This window comes from Crassostrea angulata, chromosome 7 (assembly GCF_025612915.1).
Source record: "Crassostrea angulata isolate pt1a10 chromosome 7, ASM2561291v2, whole genome shotgun sequence".
In the NCBI taxonomy this organism is placed as follows: domain Eukaryota; kingdom Metazoa; phylum Mollusca; class Bivalvia; order Ostreida; family Ostreidae; genus Magallana; species Magallana angulata.
The window spans coordinates 48,663,376-48,685,971 of NC_069117.1; the positions used below are offsets into that span (position 1 = coordinate 48,663,376).

At 32.4% G+C, this 22,596-nt stretch overlaps 2 protein-coding genes across 7 annotated transcripts; both read left to right on the top strand.

The window, feature by feature from the left end:
- The first annotated feature begins 1,707 nt into the window (after positions 1 to 1,707).
- LOC128156278 (collagen alpha-1(XII) chain-like) lies at positions 1,708 to 4,361 on the top strand. Of its 2 annotated transcripts, XM_052818350.1 has the most exons (6): positions 1,708 to 1,887; positions 2,167 to 2,718; positions 2,847 to 2,972; positions 3,085 to 3,184; positions 3,530 to 3,713; positions 4,029 to 4,167. In XM_052818350.1, the coding sequence occupies exons 1-5, from the start codon at positions 1,821 to 1,823 to the stop codon at positions 3,696 to 3,698; spliced, it is 1,014 nt and encodes a 337-aa protein (XP_052674310.1). In that variant the 5' UTR covers positions 1,708 to 1,820; the 3' UTR covers positions 3,699 to 3,713; positions 4,029 to 4,167. The 2 variants fall into 2 exon arrangements, with proteins under 2 accessions (XP_052674310.1, XP_052674311.1); XM_052818351.1 differs by lacking the exon at positions 3,530 to 3,713 and having other exon boundaries at positions 1,717 to 1,887; positions 4,029 to 4,361.
- Positions 4,362 to 6,346: 1,985 nt separating this feature from the next.
- Positions 6,347 to 22,267, top strand: LOC128156272 (centromere protein F-like). 5 transcript variants are annotated; one of them, XM_052818341.1, is made up of 19 exons: positions 6,347 to 6,567; positions 8,095 to 8,190; positions 8,816 to 8,869; positions 12,290 to 12,376; positions 12,666 to 12,752; positions 13,616 to 13,702; positions 14,538 to 14,654; positions 14,749 to 14,796; positions 14,923 to 14,976; positions 15,452 to 15,568; positions 16,630 to 16,746; positions 17,122 to 17,256; positions 17,363 to 17,473; positions 17,978 to 18,181; positions 19,783 to 19,984; positions 20,320 to 20,436; positions 20,783 to 20,932; positions 21,057 to 21,152; positions 21,247 to 22,267. In XM_052818341.1, the coding sequence occupies exons 2-19, from the start codon at positions 8,141 to 8,143 to the stop codon at positions 21,535 to 21,537; spliced, it is 2,124 nt and encodes a 707-aa protein (XP_052674301.1). In that variant the 5' UTR covers positions 6,347 to 6,567; positions 8,095 to 8,140; the 3' UTR covers positions 21,538 to 22,267. The 5 variants fall into 5 exon arrangements, with proteins under 5 accessions (XP_052674301.1, XP_052674302.1, XP_052674303.1 ...); XM_052818342.1 differs by having other exon boundaries at positions 20,320 to 20,424; positions 20,780 to 20,932; XM_052818343.1 differs by having other exon boundaries at positions 20,320 to 20,424.
- The last annotated feature ends 329 nt before the right edge of the window (positions 22,268 to 22,596 follow it).

Genomic DNA, 22,596 nt, shown 5'->3' on the forward strand with positions numbered 1-22,596 from the left:
ACGATAACTCTGTTCTGAATATTATCGTTTAATATAAATAACCGCTGGACGGTGAATCAAGACATACATCTTAAAAAAAATTCACGTTTAAGATAAATCAAAGTAGGATTTGATATGAAAAACGACCAGTACTTGCGTATTTTGAAAATATTATCCTAACAATTATACTTCCGCTCGAAATTTCACAGGAACTGAACAAATCTCGATGAAGTCTCGTGAACTTTCATTCGAGCACCTCTGGATTTATTACATACTTAGCAACGACAAAGAAAACATTCCGAACACATTCGCAGGGGTGTGTTTGTTTGTTTTTGTTTTTTAACAACTGTTTTGATTATCCCTGAACATGTAAAAGTATTCTTATAGCCGAGGTTGGGGAGCCTTGGAATCTATAAGTTGACGTGATTATATACATGTATACAGAATATAATTTGATACAGGGTATATTTTGCAAATAACATCATTCATACCCCCACTCATTCAGTTGCATGTATATGCACATTAATGTACATTATAATCAAGTACAAAAAGCAGCATTTTACAATGAAACAAAAATAAAGTACTTTGTAATATCTAAGATCATAGGGACAAAAGGCTGAAAATCAACTATTATTTTTAAAGGGCAGCCTTTGCCATCTTCCATGATTTCTTTAATAATTCACATTTAAATAAATTTTTCACATTTGTGATAATAAAGTAATAATAATTAATGGTACATCTAATTCAAATTCTTTCTTCATCCAAACTTGTAAGTTATCCCGGATTTCACTTACATGTTCCCAGAAAAGATGATAATTAAAGAGTTTCTGCATTACATCTACAAAATGTACATTAATTCTGAGTCAACTATTCCTATCTTACGCAATATAAGTATATTTTTTTAGATTTTCAAACTTCAAAATAAGTCTGTAGCTGCGCAGTTCGAAAGCTGTTCTGTGTGATTCAACAGCCAATTGTCCTTTTTTTGTATGCATACTTTTCAAACAAAATGACATGTAGGATCTCATATTTATTGCTTTTTTATTTCTTGGTAACCTTTTTGGACAATTTCAGGCAGAAATAATCCGGTTCAAGAAATGTTTATTTTCTTATCCTCAAATGTACAAGATGGCCGCACATTCCCCTTAAATGTATCTGAAAAGTGTGAATGAATAAATTTATCCCATTGCGCATCATTTTAGAATGAACTTGTAAGTATTTGATATTGACGATAGAACATTGTGTCAAACTAAGTTGATTTGCCAATGTCCTTGCCCATGACCTTAACCCTTTCCCTGATACATGCATCGGGGAGGGGAGAGCTACTTATTTATTAAGCATACATTGTAAACTGACCCAACCCAGTTTATGCTCGTATACATTAGGTAGCCAGCTGTTGAGTTCGTTCGTTAAATTAATAGAATTAGAATAATCATCTCGGTTGCATGAATGGCTTTTAAGGGTGAAATATATCTACATGAGTGTGTGTCAGACGCGGTGAATGTTACATATTGTATCCAAAAGACGAACTAAACTCAATCTGGGTGTTATAAAAACTTATTTTGGTAAAAATCTTTTACTTATCCATTCAGGAAGTAAAGAAAATGGCAAAGGTATTTCAGAGAATTATGTCTCAAATTCACTGTATAGCTCGATCCGTCTTTGACCCAACGCGAACACAAGTGATTAATCCTTTAAATCATAATCTCTTGCTAATGATTTTGCATTGCCAAGTTTTCCTTATCAATTCATGACACTTTAAACCAAAAAATCCGTTCAACATGGTATTGTTGGGCATATAAACTCTTTCGGTTATGGAGATTCTTACATGATGAACCAACATGATAATTTTGAAGCTAGTTTTACTTTTAACTTCTCTGGTGCTTCATTGCTCAGGGGTAGAGAGAGGTAAGTAGCTTTCGATTCGTTCACAGATCTATAAACTTAACCATTATTTTCATTGGTTATGAGAAAAAGAAAAATTATTCTACTAACAAATTGACAAAAGGAATAATTTTCAACGATTGTTATTATAAATCCTTTCTTTTAGGAAATTGTTTTTTAACGTATTACTTTTTCTCTAAGAATTGCTATCAAATTTTGACTCGCAAAAAGTGCATGTAATTTTAATAAATTAAACGCTAAATCTCTTCTCCAAAACCCAATACATGTGACTTTATCTTGTAGATGTTGTTTTCGTTCTGGACAAATCAGGGAGCGTAAGGCAGGACGGTTTCAATGAAGCTGTAGATTTTGTTTACAACGTGACAAAATGGCTGACGATAGGTCCGTCCAACATACAGGTTTCGGCCGTCTCCTATTCCTCGAGCGTACAAACCCTGTTCGATCTGAATGAATACACCAACAACCAAACCTTATTGGACGCCATTTTAAATTTGAAATCCATATCAACGGGAGGGGGTACCTACACATTCGACGCACTTAATCACGTGAGGACGAACGTACTGACGTCATCAGGCGGTGCTCGCTCGGGAGTTCCTAAAGCGGTGGTGGTTTTGACTGACGGACTTTCGGCCAATGCCATTTTGACGAAAACGAGAGCGCAGGAACTACACGCTGACAACGTTGAGGTTTACGCTATAGGGATCGGGAACGCGGCCGTTACCACTAACACAGAACTCTCCGACATTGCCAGCGACCCCGATTCTTACTACTTACACACTGTCGATATGTTCCAGTACCTTTGTGCTTTGGTTCCTGAGCTTGTACCCAAGCTAGGTATAAAGAAAACCTTTAGTTCGTATTAGCCTCTAGCATTTGTCCTATACAATAGGACATACATGTACACGTAGATGATATTCGCTAACATAAAAGAGTATCTGATAAACCATGCATTGTTTTGACAGATAACGACACTCTGAACTCGGACTTTTTCCGGTGCCCGACTCCAGCTCCAACCACCCAACGACCTCTGACCTTTTTGAACAAAACCAGCAGTGACGGAGGAGATTCCACAGCTTCCGGTGGCGATTGTAAGTAAAGTCGGAAGCTGACCAAAAAAAAATAGAACTCTTAATCCCGTAAAAAAAGAAGTCTTAATCTCGTATACACTATACATGTTCTAGGTTTTGTTTTATTTTGTAGCGTCTGTGGCGGCCGCTGCCGGTGGTGCGGTGGGAGCGGTGGCTGCAGTGGGGGTGGCAGCGGCGGCGGCTTATGGAGCGGTGCAGTACGCAAACTTGTTGTAAGTACTGTACATCTGTACTTATCTACGTGCATGGGTATATACTAGCACGTGTAATCGTGAGTGTACCATTATACAGATCATATAGTGTCTTATTCATAGGCGCTCACTATCTTAATCAGCCAGCACTACAAAAGTAAGTGACTGAAGTTTGAAACTATTTTGTTTCAAACTATATACTCAATTTTCATTTTCAAAAAGATAACATTCTTAGATCTTATATGCATAAATCATAATTTGACATAAACAGACCAAAACGGCGGAAGTTGTAGGCATATAAAAGAAACAAATTTAAACTGAATTAGATAGTGGGCGCTAATGGTCTTGTTCAATGATGATTTGAAGGAGGAAGACGACTCTATCTGTGGAGTCTGTAGTTTCACAGTACAAAGAGGCTCCCCTTGGTCAGAGTAAATCCAAATTCTGTTCTCTCAGCTCATCGAACAATGATGCCCTCAATATTTTCCAAGTGGATCCCATAATTCCTTCAGCCCCACCTCTTTCCACCTTGTGATTAATTTTTCTGAACGTGAGCATGCGCATTACTACTATTTAGATCACATTAGATTAACGTGCACCTCCATGTAAATTAAATCTATCTAATTTGTAATCCTCTGATCTTCACTAACTTGTAATTTGTAATCCTGATTCCTCTGATCTTAACATACATGTATCTCCAAATGTCGCTGCGTTGCGCTTTAAGGAAACACTTTGCATTGTTCCTTAATAACGTGTAATTTTATGTACACATGTTATATGAACGTTCAATAGATTGCCTGTTTTGACGACGTTTATTTATTTGATGTTGTTGTCTCAACCTTTTGTTTGTTCTGTTGGTTTACAGAAAGGCACAGGCACCGAATGCATTCGTGGAATCCATTGTTGCCCAGTACAAAGATGCACCACTAGGACAGGGTAAAGCCCAGTGTAAATACAAGTTCGAATTCTCCGGAATACCACAAGGACCCATCACGACGTCAAAGCCCCCAGCGGTGACAGCGTGGTCCTAACCGTGGGGTCTTTATTTGTGCATGATTATTTGTCTTTTGTGTCGTACTCTAGGCTCATTGTTTTTATTGCTGAAATTGTTACAAGATATTGATGATTTAATTTCTCTGAGACCTAATGCATCTGTTAATGGGTTAATTGATGTTAATAAAAGTGTTGTTACATTTAACTGTATTAGTGCAAGAGAACACAACATTATAACAATGAAATACTTTCTTTATGATGATAGCAACATTGCCTAAAAATGCATGATCAATGGCTTTTGTCGATTATTCTGCAGTGATCGCGAACCTCATAACCATATGAACTACCAAAAGAGCTCTCCTCCTAATCTTTTTTCCTCTAAAGATGTATTTTTGGATACATTAAAATTTAAAACATTGATGAAAGTCCATTACAAAATACTGGTATTATTATTGTTTAAAATTCCTTAAAGGTGTTGGCGTACGTATTTGATATTTGGCGGAAATAAGTTTTTGAATAAGTGGATTTGAATTAGCGTTTTCTTGAATTTGACTATTCTTAAACATATATGCATGGCATTTAGCGATATACTTGATTTAGCGGAAGCCGCAATCCGCCAAAAGCGCTAAAAAGAATACACAGCCAAATGTAATACGTTTACAGTATCATTATTGTTTAAAATTCCTTAAAGGTGTTGACGTACGTATTTGATGTTGATTGAAAAAAGAAGACCTACAAGTAGTGAAATCCCAGAACGTTTTGAACTCATGACTTTCAGCTTAGTTGATTATTTAACCTATTGTGACACGCTGGACACGTACATCAAAAGTGTGATAGAAAAATACAAGATTATGGTTGATTTTACTGTTTATTTCAGACGAACGTGTGTCAATACGGAGGTGTCCCTCAGTAGTGCAAAAATACGTACATATATGTTAGATATATATTATCATTGTTACCGATCAGTATAATTTTTATGTTGCATTTAGGGAATTGCTAAATATGCCATATATGAAATATAAAATGTCACACCTCTCGACCGATTCGAATCTCATTAAAATGACGCACAGGAGAAAAAATCATAGCCGAGAAAATCCAAAGAGTAGTTGTTATCATTATTATGACACTCCCTGAATTCCGTGTTTTCATAGAAGCTAACTTTTCGATTGATCACAGAATAATCCACAAATAGTTAACCTCGAAAGTTTAATTCAAAAGGTACTAGTATTTGTATTTAAGGTGTCATGAAACATTGCTAGATAACTCGTTTAGAGGCTGGTAAAAAATGATTTTTTTAAAACTGCATGGTAAGATTGTAATCTGGTTTGGTAAGTGTCTATAAAAAACCGATCCGTATTCTGAAGAAATAAAGGAGAAAATACTCAAATGATGTACAAATATAAAAAAAATTCTGCCACAGAAATCGAAAGATAAATGTGGAATCATTAGATTTCGTAGTGGCTCAATTTTCGTGGAATTCGTGGGTACCTCTCATCAACGAATTACCGTAACATCCACCTAGATGTAATAATAGGGCTATAAAGTCATGTTTCCTTTTGTAGGTATATATGAAATAATACAAGAAATTTCATCCCCACAAGCCTGTAAAGTTTTAGCAATCCACGAAAATTGGCCCTAACGACTTTTAATGATTCTACAATACTTGTACTCAAGGAAGATTGACAGTATAAAAAAAGTATAAGCATTTTTTTCTTGTACATTTAGATAAAATAACGTTAACGTGTGATCCTCATTTTCGCGTACCTGTACATACGGGGATAAGATTCGTGGCTTTTAATTTCAAACTGATTGTTAATTTGAATATGACTTTCCTTTTGAGCAAAACTGAATTATTGTCGTCCTATACAAAAATTGATCTGCTATATATATTCCTTAGAAAATTAATGATTTTTTAAAATCTTATTTATCATAAAAGTTTAAGTCACATGCAGATAAATCATTCTAGCATGTTTTTCAAGCAAAATAATCTTTAAAAAAATACAGTTCATATTGCTTTACCCATTGGTTTATTCGTTTGCTACTTCCAGAACTGGTCCAGGATATCCGCAGCGTCTACTTGCTACTTACAAAGTAGACAATGGAAATCTATCGGAGATCTCATTTGCTGCAAACGAGCAAATGAGGATTACTCTTGCAGCTCTCCAATCGACCAAACGAATATACCCTATATGGTATTTAAACTTAGCTAACTAACGGTTGTTAAAACGAAAGTACATTACTAAGCCAGTACATCAACGGGTTTCCAATGTGAACAAGGTTTCAATAGTTCTTACACTGCTACACCACTGAGGACTGGTCAGATTGGGCAGATAGTGGCATTTGTGACACAGGATAAATCAAGACTTCGTGGAGATGAGAGGAAACCCAAGAACTCTTGGCAGTAAATGACGGTTTGTTGCTCGTGGTGATGCATTTTACCTTGATTGTACAGAACCAGTTGATATCGATGTATCCGTCTGTTGAGTGTTAAATGAATTCAATAAGAACATGTATAATCAACAGATATTAAAATATGAATATATATACATGTATATTTGTATATAGAAGAAAATAACGAGTTTCAAAAATTAGCAATTCTAGGAAGTAAAATAACTACCCGCTGAATATACTTTTCCCCGAAGATCTCCGAGGAACTAAAATACATTTAAAATCATTTAAAAAGCATACTAGATAAAGGAAGGGAAAATAAGTTAGATAGAATATACAAAACTTATGCACAACATTTTGATATATTTACATGTTCCCGTGTTCTTATAGTGACCACCTCATAATACGTAAGAATGAAGTAAATCTTGTGAACAACCAAGGAAAATAAATAGCATCGAAAGTATTCGAATTAATTAAAAGGGCTTGATGGTCTTGACCATTTTTAGACTGTATTGATCTTCTTGAAAAGAAGGGCTCCATGTAAAAATATAGGAAAATAGTTCAAAATACCCTTTAAATGGTAAAATATGATTTTATTTTCTTTACTTTATTATAGTTTACAGCTGAACAATTCAGATCTTTTATTTTGTAAAATAGGAAGATCTGACGGTTAATTTGTTGACCATCTAGCCTCCGTACTTTTCTCAGAGATTAGGCATTAGGGTTCTTTACAGTTTATCTCATGCAAAAAGGATGAATGTTACTCAATGCAAAGTTAGTTGCAACGCACGGAATATTTTAATGAGGCCGTTTCAAACGAAAAAATTATTTTTATAGTGTCTTTATAAGAAATGCCTAAGTCAAGTAATCCAAAGTTATAAGAAATAAAATATCAATGCAAATCATAATTGCATATAGTCAATTTGATTTTATACAACTCTCCTATGCAGTTACTCTGGTAAACCGGAAGTGAAACAGTGTTTGTACCTAAGCACATAGTCATACCATTACCACTAACAAGACTTAATCTAACATAAATAATCGATAAATTTGATGTAATGTATTCAGAAGCACTATTTTCATGGAAACGTTTTTCTAAATACCTTGAAAATAGTAAGATTTTAAATGGTTCGAACAATTTAGATATTTTTTGTAGTTTTATGTATTCCTATTTTGATTACTGATACATTATGCATCGTATAGTTCAATTAAGGGCGTTAATTCTATTTTTAAATATTACGCAACATGATTCTCAATGGGTTTTCCGTCTAGCCCGGGGAAAATATGCTTAATTATTCAAATACAGATAAAAACTACATGTACTTGACATGCAAAATTACATATCGTTAATTCTAAAATAAATAATAATAATTATCAATTAAATCAACTCCCGTCAGTTTTTCAATACTTTAAATTTTTTTTGGAAACATGGAAAAATCTCTGAAAACTTTCTTCTGTTTAGATGGGAGTTTGTGTCTTAATCTGTGTTTGTCTTTGTAAGGGTTTATGAGATGAAAATGAACATTATCAAGATCTCTTTTCGTTTTCAGTTTGGATTAAACGTTCTGAAGACATCTGAAGAATTTATATAAAAGCATGAGTGCCCCAAGAAGAAATCAAAAACAGCCATTGACCATCCAAAACAAGTATGTCAACTCCACAAAAGAAGCATTGTTATATTAAAATTTAACTCAATTCTCGATAGCGTGCTAATAAAGAAAACTAATTAATATGTACACAGACTGGCATTTATTTGTGTGTAGTACTACATGTAGTAATAAAATAAATTCAAATTGATGGCCTATAACCAAAAAAAACAACAACAACTTGGTGTTTTAGGCCAATGTTTAATCTTCCTAAGCCAACATGTTAACATCACCGAATGATTTTGTACAAATGAATAACTCATAAAAACCACTGAGAATTAATTTTAACAATATCTTTAAAATTTTGCAAATTGTGAAACTCATTCAAATCGAAATTATTCAAGTATATCCGCTTCCTTAGAATTCTACAGAAACGAAAAATCGAGTTAATCATAGTATACTTTTTTATATACTGGTATAACTTTCTTCAAAACCACAAACTGAATCTTAATCTGAATCTTACAAAACCTAAAATTAATTATCCAAATACATGTATATTTTCATTATTATGTAAATAGCCTCAGTCTTGATGATGATTTTTAGTCGATCAAAAAGTGAACTGCATAAAAATAATGAGTCGTTAATAAACATCTGTTACTGTTTTTTCTGGATATTCTACTATTAGAGGAGGAAATCGGCAAAGCGGTGCAGGAGGCGGTACGCACATACCAGTACCGAGGTAAGTAATCATTTGCCTTATTACATGTATTACACTATACACCATATGGGACAAAAGTATAAATTAATATTTACATTTTCAACTGTCTTTGTGAGTAATAACATTACGAATTAATTTTGAATCCTATAGCTCAATAATTTCATAAAAGCAAAAGCACAAATTCTAACTATATTCAGTTTTTAATATTTAAAAAAAAGATATGAATAACAAATATTGCCAGAAATATTGGTGGTATCGAACCCATAACATAAAAACCTAGATATATAAGGTTAGCTTATGTCAGGTACTCTAACCACTGAGCCATTTCAGACACAACAAAGTAGGCTGTTTAAATGTTATGTTTGAATTTGGCCACGAATTTACGGACTTGTATTATTTTATTAAAACGTTCAATTGTTGGGATACAAAATGATATTTTTAAAGCATAGTGGATCATCTCTCCACTTTTTTGTTGATTGATATTGGCTTGTTTTTCATTAGACCTTATTTAGACTATGAGAAAAATATGGAACACAGACCCACTCTGTAAAAGAAAATGCCTTGAAGTTCTAAAAAATGACAGTACTAGTATTTGCAGGCGCCTGTTTGAGTCAACATATTCCAAGTATTGAACACATTTATAGGTTAAAATCAATGATATGTTAAATATATAGTGTTTTAAATGATTTTTAAAACAATATCAGATTTATTGATATTTTATTTTTTCAGTAGCTTGTCCGACCGTGTATGGGCATTTTACACGCCTTATCCATCCATCTTCTTTAATTTGTATTCTCTCTAATTTATAATTCTAATCGATAAGCGATAATATGTTTTATGTAGGAATGAGTATTCTACATCTAAGGCTGTAGGAAAATAATAATAGAAATCAACACTTCAATTTTTATAAATAGTTGTTTTATTCTAAATTCATTTTAACAGAATGTGATAGCACAGGAAAAAATATAATTAAAATCAAAGTACTGAAGTACTGACGGAAGTTGATTTTATTGATTATTATTTATTTTAAAATCAATGATATGTTATTTTGCTTGGCAAGTAGTTTATAATCTGAACTTGAATTACGCACACTTTTATGCTATGAATTCTCAGACTTTTCCGGCAAGAATTTCGAGAAAATCCTTTATGAATCATGATGTGTAATATTTAAAAATAGAATTGATTCCATCAAACTATGTATCAGTAATCGAAATAATTCAAAAATTGTATGGATCTATGCAATAATGAACTCTAGTCTCGTTCAACCAGATGCTCAGCTGTCTCCGTTAATCTCTGAAAAGCAAGAGGTACTCTCTGCCAACACCAGGTCGCGTGATAGCTTGATGACGCGACCTCTAAATACATGTTTAGACGACTCTCTGCTTGTCGGGGATTTACGATGGTTGAGGTGGCACGGGACAGGGATGCATGTCTTCGGAGCTCTTTAACTAGAATTTCCTCAGTTCCCATTCAGCACAAATACCTTCCGTACCGCGTGCATGTTGCACTATCACATGTCAGAAACTTACCGGTGTATAGTTTACAATGTCCCATCCACCTACTTTTCGTGTTATTTTACCTCCCGTCTGTAACTTGCAATTTCACTGTGTAAAGTCAACACAATAGTCATAACTGCAGGTTTCGCATTTTACTTCTGATTCTCATGTACCTAACATATGGGGCCTACATATTGCATATCGATTTCAACAAGAGACACCCCTCTATCTAATGATAATCATTAAAAATCATTTTATGAATTTTAGCAACACTCATAAGCCTTCAAGTACAGCAACTTTCAATTTTACAAAAATATTGACGGGTACTTTATCCGAAACTGTCCCTTGCTACCTGAACGAGACTATGTTGAACCCCGGCGTAGGAATACATACGACTGCAAAAAATATCTAAATTGTTTGTACTATCTAAAATCTAACTATTTTTAAGGTATTCACAAACAGATTTCATTTTTTTAAAAATGCTTCAGCATACATTACATCGAATTTATCGATTATTTTCAAGAACTAAGTCTTGTCAGCGGTGATGATTTGTGCTTAGGTCCAAATACTGTTTCAGTTTCGGTTTGCCAGAGTAACTGCATAGAAGAGTTGATTAAAAATCAACTCCCGAAAATGTCATTTATCATCAACCTTAGCAAATGTTTTAATAGATATTTAAAAAATTCAAGGTCACTTTTTTGGATTCAGTAGAGATATTACATTATATAGGACCCTTGACCCTATTACTAGAATCTGTGACAACATCAGTTTTGAAACATCAAAAAGTAATATATTCTTTAGATTTATTTATTAGCATTAACAAAATAATGATTAGAATATATTTATGATTATATCAACAATTTATGAATTTATGATCTACGTAACTAAAGGTAAAAACATTAAATTTCTCCAAACTAATGTATACTTTTAATCAGGATTATGTCAGCATATTTAAAACACTAAAATTGTGGCTTTTGGTACACAAATCAAAATAAAGATGTATTCTTTATATTTCTCTACTTTATATTGACGATCGATTCAAACAACACGACTACCACAATGTTTGTTACCTTAGAAATTTACAATAGCGTAAATAATAATAATATAATATTATGTGATCAACAAAAATCACATGATCAACGTTCTGTCTCTCCTTATTTATACTGGCTGAATGGTTCTAGGAAAGTCCCGAGGTATCACTGTTTTCCCCAGGATACCTATTACTTATTATAGCATTGAATGATTTATTTTTGACGTCAAAAATAAATCATTTAATGCTTATATTTACATTCCCTTACTGAAGAAATCAATTGTTTACTGAAATAAAGTGATATAAAGTGAAGACCACGGAGGGAGTAAATTAGTAACAGCAAGAACAGCTGATTTGTAATACCGGTTTAAACTGGTTTTCACAGAGACCGTTGAGATGAGATCGACGAGCATGAAAATATAATCCATGAAAAATAACTATTGAAATGTTGCTTTTAACAATAAAGTCAACTGTTTTGTTGAATAATTATAAAACATGGTGTTTTGACAACATTTATGAAATACATTTTTTAACCGATTACGTAGAAATCACTGTTTGAGAACTACTTATGTAAATTACATGTAAATTCATACGCAGTGAATAGGTGTTGCATTTAGAGGCATTTAAACATCACGGAATTTAATGGAAAAACACAGTAGAATGTAAATATAACATGTTAAATACCTACATTTATTACCTATTTAATTACTCTTTGTTGGAGTGAGTTGAGTGTCAGGTTTGTATGTACATGTATAATGATTAACGGTCTGAAATACATGTACATGCACACACTGAGGCGGGTTATGTATTTTTCTGCAATGCTTGCTACTATCATGTCCGCATGAAATTATTTCGGACATCATTAAATCGACTAGTGGTCAATAGTTGAAATATGAAAATAACTTTGATTTTTAGTTCAAGTAAAAAAAACCCTGGAAAAAATGATTTGCCTCAAAAAACGGGTGCAAAAACCGCAAGTCCATCACCAGTCCAAACGGGCAGGTAAGAAGTTCTACAAAATAGGTGCACTGTTAAAAAGGGTAAAATATTTTCTTATATTAAAGAATTTTCCATATAACTGTATGGTAATATGCGTGTAACATTAAAGTCTGAACCTTTTATGTTACATATGGAGTTTTTGCCACTTTTCAATTATATATGAAAGGTTAAATGAATTTGACTAATGGTCAATTTGAGCAACCCACTTCCTTTTCAATGATCACACGAACAATGATGACGCCAAACTATTGTCATTTGAAAGTGGAAATATAGAAATAACTTTGATTTATAGTTCAAGTAAAACAAAAGCTGGAAGAAATGACTTCCCTCAAAAAACGGGTGCAAAAACAGCAAGTCCATCACCAGCCCAAACGGGCAGGTAAGAAGTTCTACAAAATAGGTGCACTGTTAAAAAGGGTAAACTATTTTCTTATATTATTAAAGGATTGTGCATATAACTGTATGATCAAATGCGCGTAATATTAAGAGTTTAACTTTTTATGTAACATATGGAGTTTTCCTCACTTTTCAATATTTAAAGAGAAATGTATATATGAAAGGTAAGAATGCTTTCTTTGGTGTTTCACAATTTGTTTTGATAAATGATTGTTATATATTTGCAGGATTTTATAAGTGTTTAAACTAAGAAATATTAGCAAACAAAACGTACACATGTTTATTTGTAATTTGCCTGAACATTATGACCTTTATTTAAAGCGATGTCGAAGTCGTAATATAACCATGCCCGTCTTGACGTCAGGGGTGAATTTTAACATGAGGCGAAATAACGCAATACCCTTTTATGTCGTTTGTTTTGTTAACAAATTTTGTACACAATTTTTGTCATTGAAATTTGGCTTAATTGATTTGGAAAACTACTGAAATGACTATTATTATACATATACTTAGCATAACCATTGTTTAAAAACGTGCACAAAATTTGATATAAAATCGGACCTTTAAGATTTAAATATCTGACATTTTCCTAGTTCTTTTAACGGTTTTGATATTTTACTTTCTTGGCAAGTAAAATATCAAAATCGTTAAAATAGCTATAAGAAAAATTCATATACTAGTATTTCGAACTAGGGTGGTTATTGTAACGTTTTGATTATACTGGCCAATGGTTCTGGAACCAATTTGTATACTTTATAACTTAAGTGTCCTCCGATTTTTTTCGTTTAGGTATGATTTGCTTTCGATTAAAATATATAAAATAAATAAACCTAAACCTATTTTCAGACCATTACCGATTCCTCCTCAGGAGAAGAAAAAGAAGATTCTTCAAGTCGTCAACGACACCTTTGCTTCAAACAACGATTCTGATCAGTACGCATATGCGTTAGCAATTATGTTTATCAAACTTAAGGATTACGTTTACTCAGGGGCAAAAAAAAATCAACTAATAGGAACGAAAAACTACTTATTGTACATTGTAGCCCCACTGATGGGTGCTTTTTTTTTCACTTTCAAATAACTAGGTCAAAGACCTACTTTTATGCTAGTGACCTCTGAATGTTATTGAAAATTTTGTCAAATTGTCCACCCTTTCCAAGTTGTTCTTATTCTTGGACTTCATGTATTGAACTTTGTAAACGTAATCCCTAATTGTACTTTCAATTGTTTTATTTCATTTACTCACTTTAGTTTGTAAAGTTTGTAGGTACTAGGAAATCTTTCGACAATAAAGAAAAGAAATACTTTTTATCTGGAAATCTTTCGACAATAAAGAAAAGAAATACTTTTTATCTGGAAATCTTTCGACAATAAAGAAAAGAAATACTTTTTATCCAAGTCCAAAAACCCTGTAAAGCGGTGAACACTGAACAATATTTTCAAAACTTAAAGTAACAACAATGTTTTATTTCGTGCAGCATAATGTTTAAAAAGTCCATAATATCTATAAATGAATACATTTGATTAAACGATCACTGCATGGAAATTTCATTTCATTAGATTTATCTGCTGACTTATGTGTATCAATATATCTTCAAGTGGTTTAAGAAATATGTTTGTAAGAAGCGTATGATTTTATGGGTTTTGTTACAGTTTCGCCTGTTTTCATTTCATTTTAAAAAGATCTTTATTTCAAACAGAATTGGCTTATAAACTATCTTTCCGAAAGTTGTGAACTATAATGTTTACCTTGGTTGGTGTTTTAAAGAGAATTAGAGGCAGCAGAAAACCAAACAGAAGACATATTAAGAGAACTACAAACACTGGCGCAGGAGTTAAATATTACAGACAGTAGTCCTCAAGAAATAATCGAAGCAGCGTGCAGGTATCATAAATTTAAATGGTTTTAAAAATTTATGAAAGAACTTTCAACTAAAATATATAATGTTATTTACGAATATTATCACCCTTTGATTTAGGGAAATACGAAACTCAAAAGAAACGAACACTAAAGACTACAATAAAGGGTAATATTTATTGTTATCGTTATAATTCAAGTGTTAATATAAATTTAATGTCTTGCCTAATAGTCTTGCATTTTACTTAATTTGTACTTCTTCTTTAAAACTAATGTTACCTACATGTATATATAGAAAAGCAAAGGAATCTGAGAAACTCAAAACAGCTACGATACAGGATCATCACAGGTATGAAAACTGTATATCCATGTACGGTATCTCTGTACAGTGTACAAGACAAGTCCCAAATTTCTCTATTATTTATAACCTAAAAATGTAATAACAAGACTTGTCGGTTAATTTCTATGTATGATTAAATCATGATTTATTACGCTACAAAACTTTAAAGATAACAATAAAAAGAATTTAAAAATAATAATAAAAAAACATTATTTCACCAAGAAGTTTTTTTTACCCAAATTTAAATCTCGAGAAATGCAGAACAGAGTAAATAAAATATAAAATTCTTTACCAAAAAAGGACATCTGGGTAATCTTGTAAAGATAACACAATTACAATCTTAAGAAAACTACAACAAACAAAATATTTGATGCATGGATGAATCACATTTTAAACATATACGAATTTAAGATATTTAACTTTAAAATAAAAATCCTTAATAAGAAACATTGTGCACTTTCTATTTACATGTATGTTTGTATAGTTGTAAGGAGGAATTGACGGTCATAAAGACGGCTGTGATGAATTCAAATAAAAGTAAGGATTTCAAACCGACACAATCAAAAGAGGAGGTTGTGGAAAGAATTAATACTTTACACAGGTATATTAATACTTCAGTTGTTTAATTAAAATACACGCAGGACTTTTTTTTTCATTTGGTGCACAAATATCCAAATAAAATGTATAGTGTGCAAGAAATAAAAGATATTTGTATCCAAGTTAATGTAAAATATCCATGAGTATAAAAGTATACTAACATACGACACTTTGAAAGTTTGAAAGAAGTAAAAAAGCATATTTTTCAAAGTTATTCATCGAATCGGGCTTTACAATTTTAAGCAATGAACGCATCTCCATCTCAAGTAGGAGTTTAAGTTTTTTAATCACTCAGTTTATGCTTGCGCCTGGTACCCCAACCATTGACTAGTTTATGCATCGTCAAGAAAGAAAATACTCCATACTTTTAAATAATACTTTGTTTATGTAGTTTTTTTTAATGGGATATGTTAAATGCCAATGCCACTTTACAGTAATGTCCGTAACTTAGAAAGGAAAATATATGGGTTGTCCCAATAAGTTCCGAACAACTCTCGTATGTTCAATACACATAGTGCAGATGACACAAATATACATGTAAGGTGCAAAAAACTCTGAAATAGATTAAAATTCAACGAACAAATAAAACCGATACATAAAATAACGGACGTATTTTATTTACTTTAACTAATGTTAAGTGAAGAATATATCGTTAACTAAAGTAAAAAAAATAATATACACATGTTTTTGAAAATGACAGTAGTCATAAACTCCAAGTTGTAGTAGGTACATAGATATAAATGCAAGCATAAAGTATGCAAGAAATAAAATTTATTTTATTTTCCGAAAATAGGTATTCTTCAAACTTGAACATACAAACATAATAAATGAATATATATCACGTCAAAAATGCTTACAAACTCTAAATAAAGATCTATACACATTATTTAGAAAGAATTAAAAGAAGTTCAAGGGCTCAGCGCATTGAGAAAAAATCCACGAACATATAGAAACAATAAATAGAAACACAAATATAGTTTTGGAATTACATCTAATTGAAATTACGTAAAGAACAAGATTTTCAATTTAAATTCTTTCTCTTTATGTTTGAAAATGGAATGGCAGTAGTCTGGAAGAATTAACGGTCATAAAGACAGCAGTGATGAACCCAAACAAAAGTAAAAACATCAAACCAACACAATCAGCAAATGAAGTGATTGACAGAATTCATATTTTACACGGGTGAGTAATTAAAATCTTACGTGTTAAGACAATACAAAGTCAATACATGAATATCTAGGAAACATGAATAGATATTATTATATATTATATAATATGTTTATATATAATATAATTAGTATATTAGTATATATAATGTGCCAAAAATTAATCTTTCAATTTTTATACCTATCAAATCGGACCATGGAGCTATATAATGTAATCAATGAATGTCTACTTCTAAAACGTGAATTGACTCAAGATGATGTTCAATACTCATTGATAGAGATGAAACGTTAATAGATATATTCCTGATTCTAATAAAACCTATACCGTATTGACCCCGCTAAAAAATCACCGTTTAAGTCATGTCCGTCAGATATATGATTTTATTTGTAGGATTGAACAAGAATGTTTAGGGCTTAAAGAAATTGTATTCAACAAAGAAATACTGAAGCTTGCTTCTTTTGATAAACCGGACGAGAAAGAACGCACTCTGGAAAATGCAAACAAAATTGCCGAAGAGCTGACTAGGTTTGATTGTTTATCATTATCATTATGGTGCATCATTTGATTGTTTTGAAAATTGATTTAAGTAATCTTTGCATTTTTACTATGTGTCTTGTTTGATATTATGTAGTTTGTGCAAGAAGATGAAGACTGATCAGAAGAAGATATTTGAGGAAGTTTTGGGTAAAAGTGAGCAACCCACTATGGAAGAAGTGCTGAAAGCTGTACAGTCTTTGAAAAAGTACACATACAATTGAATGAAATTGTTATGATTTGATCAACTTTCAATGCTCAATTAATTAAATTCAGATCCGTATTAACCTTAAAATTAGGTGGATTGGGTGCACTTTTTACTTTCACTTGCATGCCGCTGATAAACATTCAGATAGGTCTGCAGTTTATAAAGCAGATATGACATAATAATGCATGTCAAGCATGTAATATGACAAGTGTTGATGACGAACAGTGTCCAAAATCAAAAGTAAAAAATATATTTATATGATTTTGTAGGTAAATTATTGGAGAAGCGAATGATACTAAATATGGTACTTCTTTGCTGCTTTTCCATTGTAAGCGATATTGATTGTTATTTAAAGAATTTTACGAAACTTCACGGAATATTTCATGATACCTATTTATTATTATACTTAAGGGTAATATTTATCGCAGAAACAAGTGCCTGTAGAACCTGTATCATCAGTAAATTTCCAACAAAGTATATGATGATTTTTACATTGATATCTAGGACTGCTAATGAGAGCAAGACTGAAATTCAACAGCAGAAGACGACACTTGAAAAAATGGAAAAAGAAATTACCGAGCTTAAGGGACAACTTAAAGATGCAGAGAATAAACATCAAATGTTGCTCAAAAGAAGTCAGGAAAGGGAACAGAAGTTGACTGATGAGATAAACGAGGTTAAAAGTCAGAAAGAGAAGGCGCTGACAAGGTACGGATTATACTTTACGGTAACACAGGTGTTGATTTTATCATTGTAAATTGTTCTTAGTACGGTGTATATGATTTAACCATTGAATGTAAACGTGCCTACAATTAAAATTCAGGACTGCGTTTTACAAAAGAACTTACGACTTACGACCAAATTAATGAATGTTTATTAATCTAAAATACTAGACTTTGACCCGTGCGTGCACGGGTTGGCATTGGACATTTGATGTCGACATTTACGAAATAGATACATCAAATTTGCACCGGCGAACAATGTTGACATTAAACGAACTGAGTTAGAGTTATTTCCCGTATTTTCTTTCATGAACAGAATATATATAGCAAATTTTAAATCAAAATTTACACGTATTTGTATTATTTTTTTTAGTTTATCCATGCAAATGTGATATTTGTGGAAACATAAACTAAAGAGCATCCCGTAATTTAGCGTGAATGTAACGCGCATGCGCAAGATTGTAAAATCCGAAAAATTCACACGATTTCCGGATTTTTTAAAGGAATGTTCGTTGATTATTAATTAGCGAAACCTGATTGAGAAAAAATAAAAACAAATTGGTAATCTCCAAGTACCAATGATGTTAATGATACATAAAACAAAAGACAGTACTCTTCCGATTTCTCGGTATTAAAGCCCAAAAATTCGAGTCTATTATTTTAATATATTAGTATAGAATCAATGTTTTATTGTAATATATGTAAAATATAATAATGTAAATCAAAATAGTTATTAAAGACCTTCCATGAGACTGAAAATATTTACGACTTTGTCGTAAGTTCTTTTGTAAAACGCAGCCCAGGCATGTAGCATCGTTTTTGAAAGGGGGGGGGGGGGGCAGACTCATCCCAAAAAATCTTGACAAGCCAAAAAAAGGGGGAAAAGGTTACCTTTACCCCCCCCCCCCCCCCCCCGATGCTACGTGCCTGAAATTATTCCGAAATTCAATGCCATCAAATTACGTTTTCGACTATATGTATAAACTGTACTTCATTCATTAGATTCATAATTTCAATTCTCCATTTGGATTCGATCCAACGAATCCATTCAGCATTAAGCTCGCCTGAAGGCTTAAACGTTTGTCTTCGTAGTGTTATGCGAGTTCATCTTCTCCTGAACTGACAAAATTAAAGAATTCGCAAAAATAGTTTAACAATGAAAATTTTATAAATCTTCTTTCTATCGATAATTAAATCATGTAAGTAAACATGAAAAATTGAGATATTAAAATTTTAAGATGTACGATAAACATAGCACGCCATTTCTCTAAAAGGTCTCTCTTTGATTAGCAGAATCGCAATCTTTACAATGATAAAAAGGGGGTTAAAGGAAATTGTCAAGATTTCGGCTAAAAATTCCCCCCTTTTTTGCTTTTGTTGTCAGTTTTTTTCGTGTGTGTTGTCCATGCTTGAGTAAGTTTTGCCTAATGGTCAGCAAACATTTGAATGTTAGTTTCGAGTTGGAAAGGATTGAGATGCAGTGCTATTGAAGTATAATAACTCTGAAATTATAAAAAATGTACATGATTTACCACATCGTTACATAGTTCTGGGGGTCTCCATTTGTGCTTGTATGTAATTTTACAGATTGAGTGAAGTAGCAGGCGCTAAACTAACGGAGTCCAATCCATACATAACTGACCTGAGTGATCCGAACAGACCAGAAAAAATCGGGGAACAGTTCAGCGAGCTGTACGACAACTTGTGGACAGACGTCTTTGAAAAATTGTCTGGTACATGTAAACTGTCGGAAAGAGACTCAATACAAACGCTGCTACAAATTCTAGAGGTACATTACCACTGATAGTAATTGTTAACATAGACCATCGGCATGAACAATTTAAAAAGTAAATTCTAAATACTTTTACATTACCAATCTGAATATTTTCCTTCACTCTTTATTTGTACATAAGGCTTTTTGTGTAAAGGACTTGGATTAATAGAGACAAAAAAAGATTTTTCAGTCCTCTTAAGATCATGGGTTAATCTTTGGATTATTATAAATTGGCTCGATTGCATATATATTTTAATTTGACAAGATATCAGGAATAAATAATTGAGTGATGACACAAAGTTTTATATTAACACAACTTGACATAAAATATCTTCTTGTTCGATTTTTAGGATTCGTATGGCTATTGCAAGGACATTTCCAGCAAGAGATATTCAAATACACTAGCAGAGTTGACGCTTTGGAAATTTGTTGAGCCCAACGAAACTCCTTCGCAAGTACATGAACCAGTAAGAATGTCTAGAAAAATGAAATAAAGGCACACCAATGCGAAAATTTTGGGCAAAGTAAAGTCGATATGCGCAAGATATAAAGGTGTTATTATGCCAGAATTTTTAATAACGCGAAACACTGCATGTTTGATTTTAGAAAGGGTGTTCTAACGCAAACCAAAAGGCGTCTATTATGATGCTTTTGAGGTTTGTAATTAAGCACATTTTTTTTTCAATTTATATCTCTTGGGATTTACGATATTTATAACGTTTTTTTTTTGTATGTACAGTTACAATAAACTTTGAAAATTGGTTTTATTAAATTTTGTTAATAAGTCTTGTTTATTAATTTTTCACCAAGAAGAAAGAAATGAAAAATACCCAAAAGAAAAAGAAAGGCGCTGACACCAAGGAAACAACAGTTAATATAACTCTTGATGAACTTCAGAAGTTACAAACTTTGTTGGTCTCCCCCAGTTCTAGTTCTCCAGCGGACAGTAAAGCAGTCGATTCGGTAAAATAGTTATGAAAAACTTTCCTTATTGTAATAGATTGAAAAATGTTTCAGTTTTCCCGTTTTAATTTCTGTATACATAAGAAAAGTGTGCAGAATTTTTATAATCAGAGTTTCCTTGTAGATTCTCGCGAAGATTGGGTTGAATGTGACCAACTTGAGCAACATCAAAAAAATGCTAAAATCATCACTGGAGGGAACAAGTGTCATCGTACAAGAGGTATATCTGGTTCCACAATGGGAGAGAGGACGATTATTAAAGACATGTGTACATTATAGTTTAATTAAAAATCGGTTGTTTCATCTCGTTATAGAGTTTTTGGAAACAAAGAAGCGAAGATCCAAATGGACAAAAGGAAGTTTTGAAGTGTACAAAGCCTTTTTTGATGAAGTGCGTTCATATTTGTTGGTTAATGGTGGGTCAAGATCCGCCTGTGTATTTGAGATTCTCGGACAAATGTAAGGATAAATTTAATAAAGACATTTATCGGGAGTACACGACCAATGGGGAGGTGCTGGACTTCGTGGTTTGGCCTGCAATCTTTCTTCACGAGAATGGACCCCTTCTCAAAAAGGGCGTTGCGCAACCGATTTCAAAGAAATAACGTTTCGTGTTAATAACTGCTTGAGTCCGATACAATTCCGACGGTTTTTATATCATTGTTTAACGGGTCAATAACTTAGTCTTACAGTGACCTATTATTTTCCACCATTAAGCAAGACATGATTAACATTTTAAAAAATCGATTTACATGTTTTAACATGTTTATGTTACAGTAAAAGAACTGGTTATTACTACCAAATGCATTTTTTAGTTACATTAATCTTGTAAATGGAGAAGGCACCGTTGTGCAATGCAAAGTCAGACACTAAGTACATGCGCTGATCCACATATTTTTGGGGGGAATGGGAGTTCCGAGGCCTAGTGTGATAAGTTTTCCCAGTGAAAATAATGTTTGGAATTTCCAGGGGGGATCCAAATTTCACCGTCCCATTGGATCCGTGCATGAAGTAGTTCTTTCTTGTAAATATCAGTAATATTTACTTTGACATTGTTTAATGTCTAAATTTAATCTGGTTTTACATGCATTTGAATTTTAATTTTTTCTGGATACTACCATTTGATTTTACCAAAGATGCACTGTTATAATTATTAATCCAGTTATTTTAAAAACGCATTGAATTTCAAATAAATTTTCTTAATTTATGTCAATATTTGTTGTTTTTTTTCAAACACTTTTCTAGAATTCATTGTAAAATGTTTGTAAAGTTAAATTCATTTTCAAATCTAAGGTACTTAGGGTGCTCAACCTATTAAAATGTTTTCTCCGAGAATCTTGTACTTGTTTATAACAGTTATATAGACACAAAAATGAAAATTATTAAGGATTTCTAAAGGACGTCTAAATACGTAAAATGGAGCTGATAGACTTCAGTGCTATATATTCACTACAAGTGAAAAGCTGTCAATGTGACAGCAAACCGGGTTTTCTTTTATGTGAACTGTATCCATAATCCATGTCAACCCGTATCCAGTGAAATGGATAAGGTAAAAGGGTACCCTATATGCAATATTTTGCCAAAAAATGACTAAGTTCAAAAGCTGGTATTTTTTCCATAAATGATCAGAAATCAAAATCCTAGCAATATGCACACCTCTGATA

Bases quoted from the DNA above. Each gene is read 5' to 3' on its own strand.
- LOC128156272 (XM_052818340.1), top strand. From the start codon at position 8,141: ATGAGTGCCCCAAGAAGAAATCAAAAACAGCCATTGACCATCCAAAAC. The intron at 8,191-8,815 runs GTATGTCAACTC...TTCTACTATTAG, and splicing joins CCATTGACCATCCAAAACAA to AGGAGGAAATCGGCAAAGCG. The intron at 17,257-17,362 runs GTTTGATTGTTT...GATATTATGTAG, and splicing joins ATTGCCGAAGAGCTGACTAG to TTTGTGCAAGAAGATGAAGA.
- LOC128156278 (XM_052818350.1), top strand. From the start codon at position 1,821: ATGATAATTTTGAAGCTAGTTTTACTTTTAACTTCTCTGGTGCTTCAT. The intron at 2,973-3,084 runs GTAAGTAAAGTC...TTTATTTTGTAG, and splicing joins CACAGCTTCCGGTGGCGATT to CGTCTGTGGCGGCCGCTGCC. The intron at 3,185-3,529 runs GTAAGTACTGTA...GATGATTTGAAG, and splicing joins GTGCAGTACGCAAACTTGTT to GAGGAAGACGACTCTATCTG.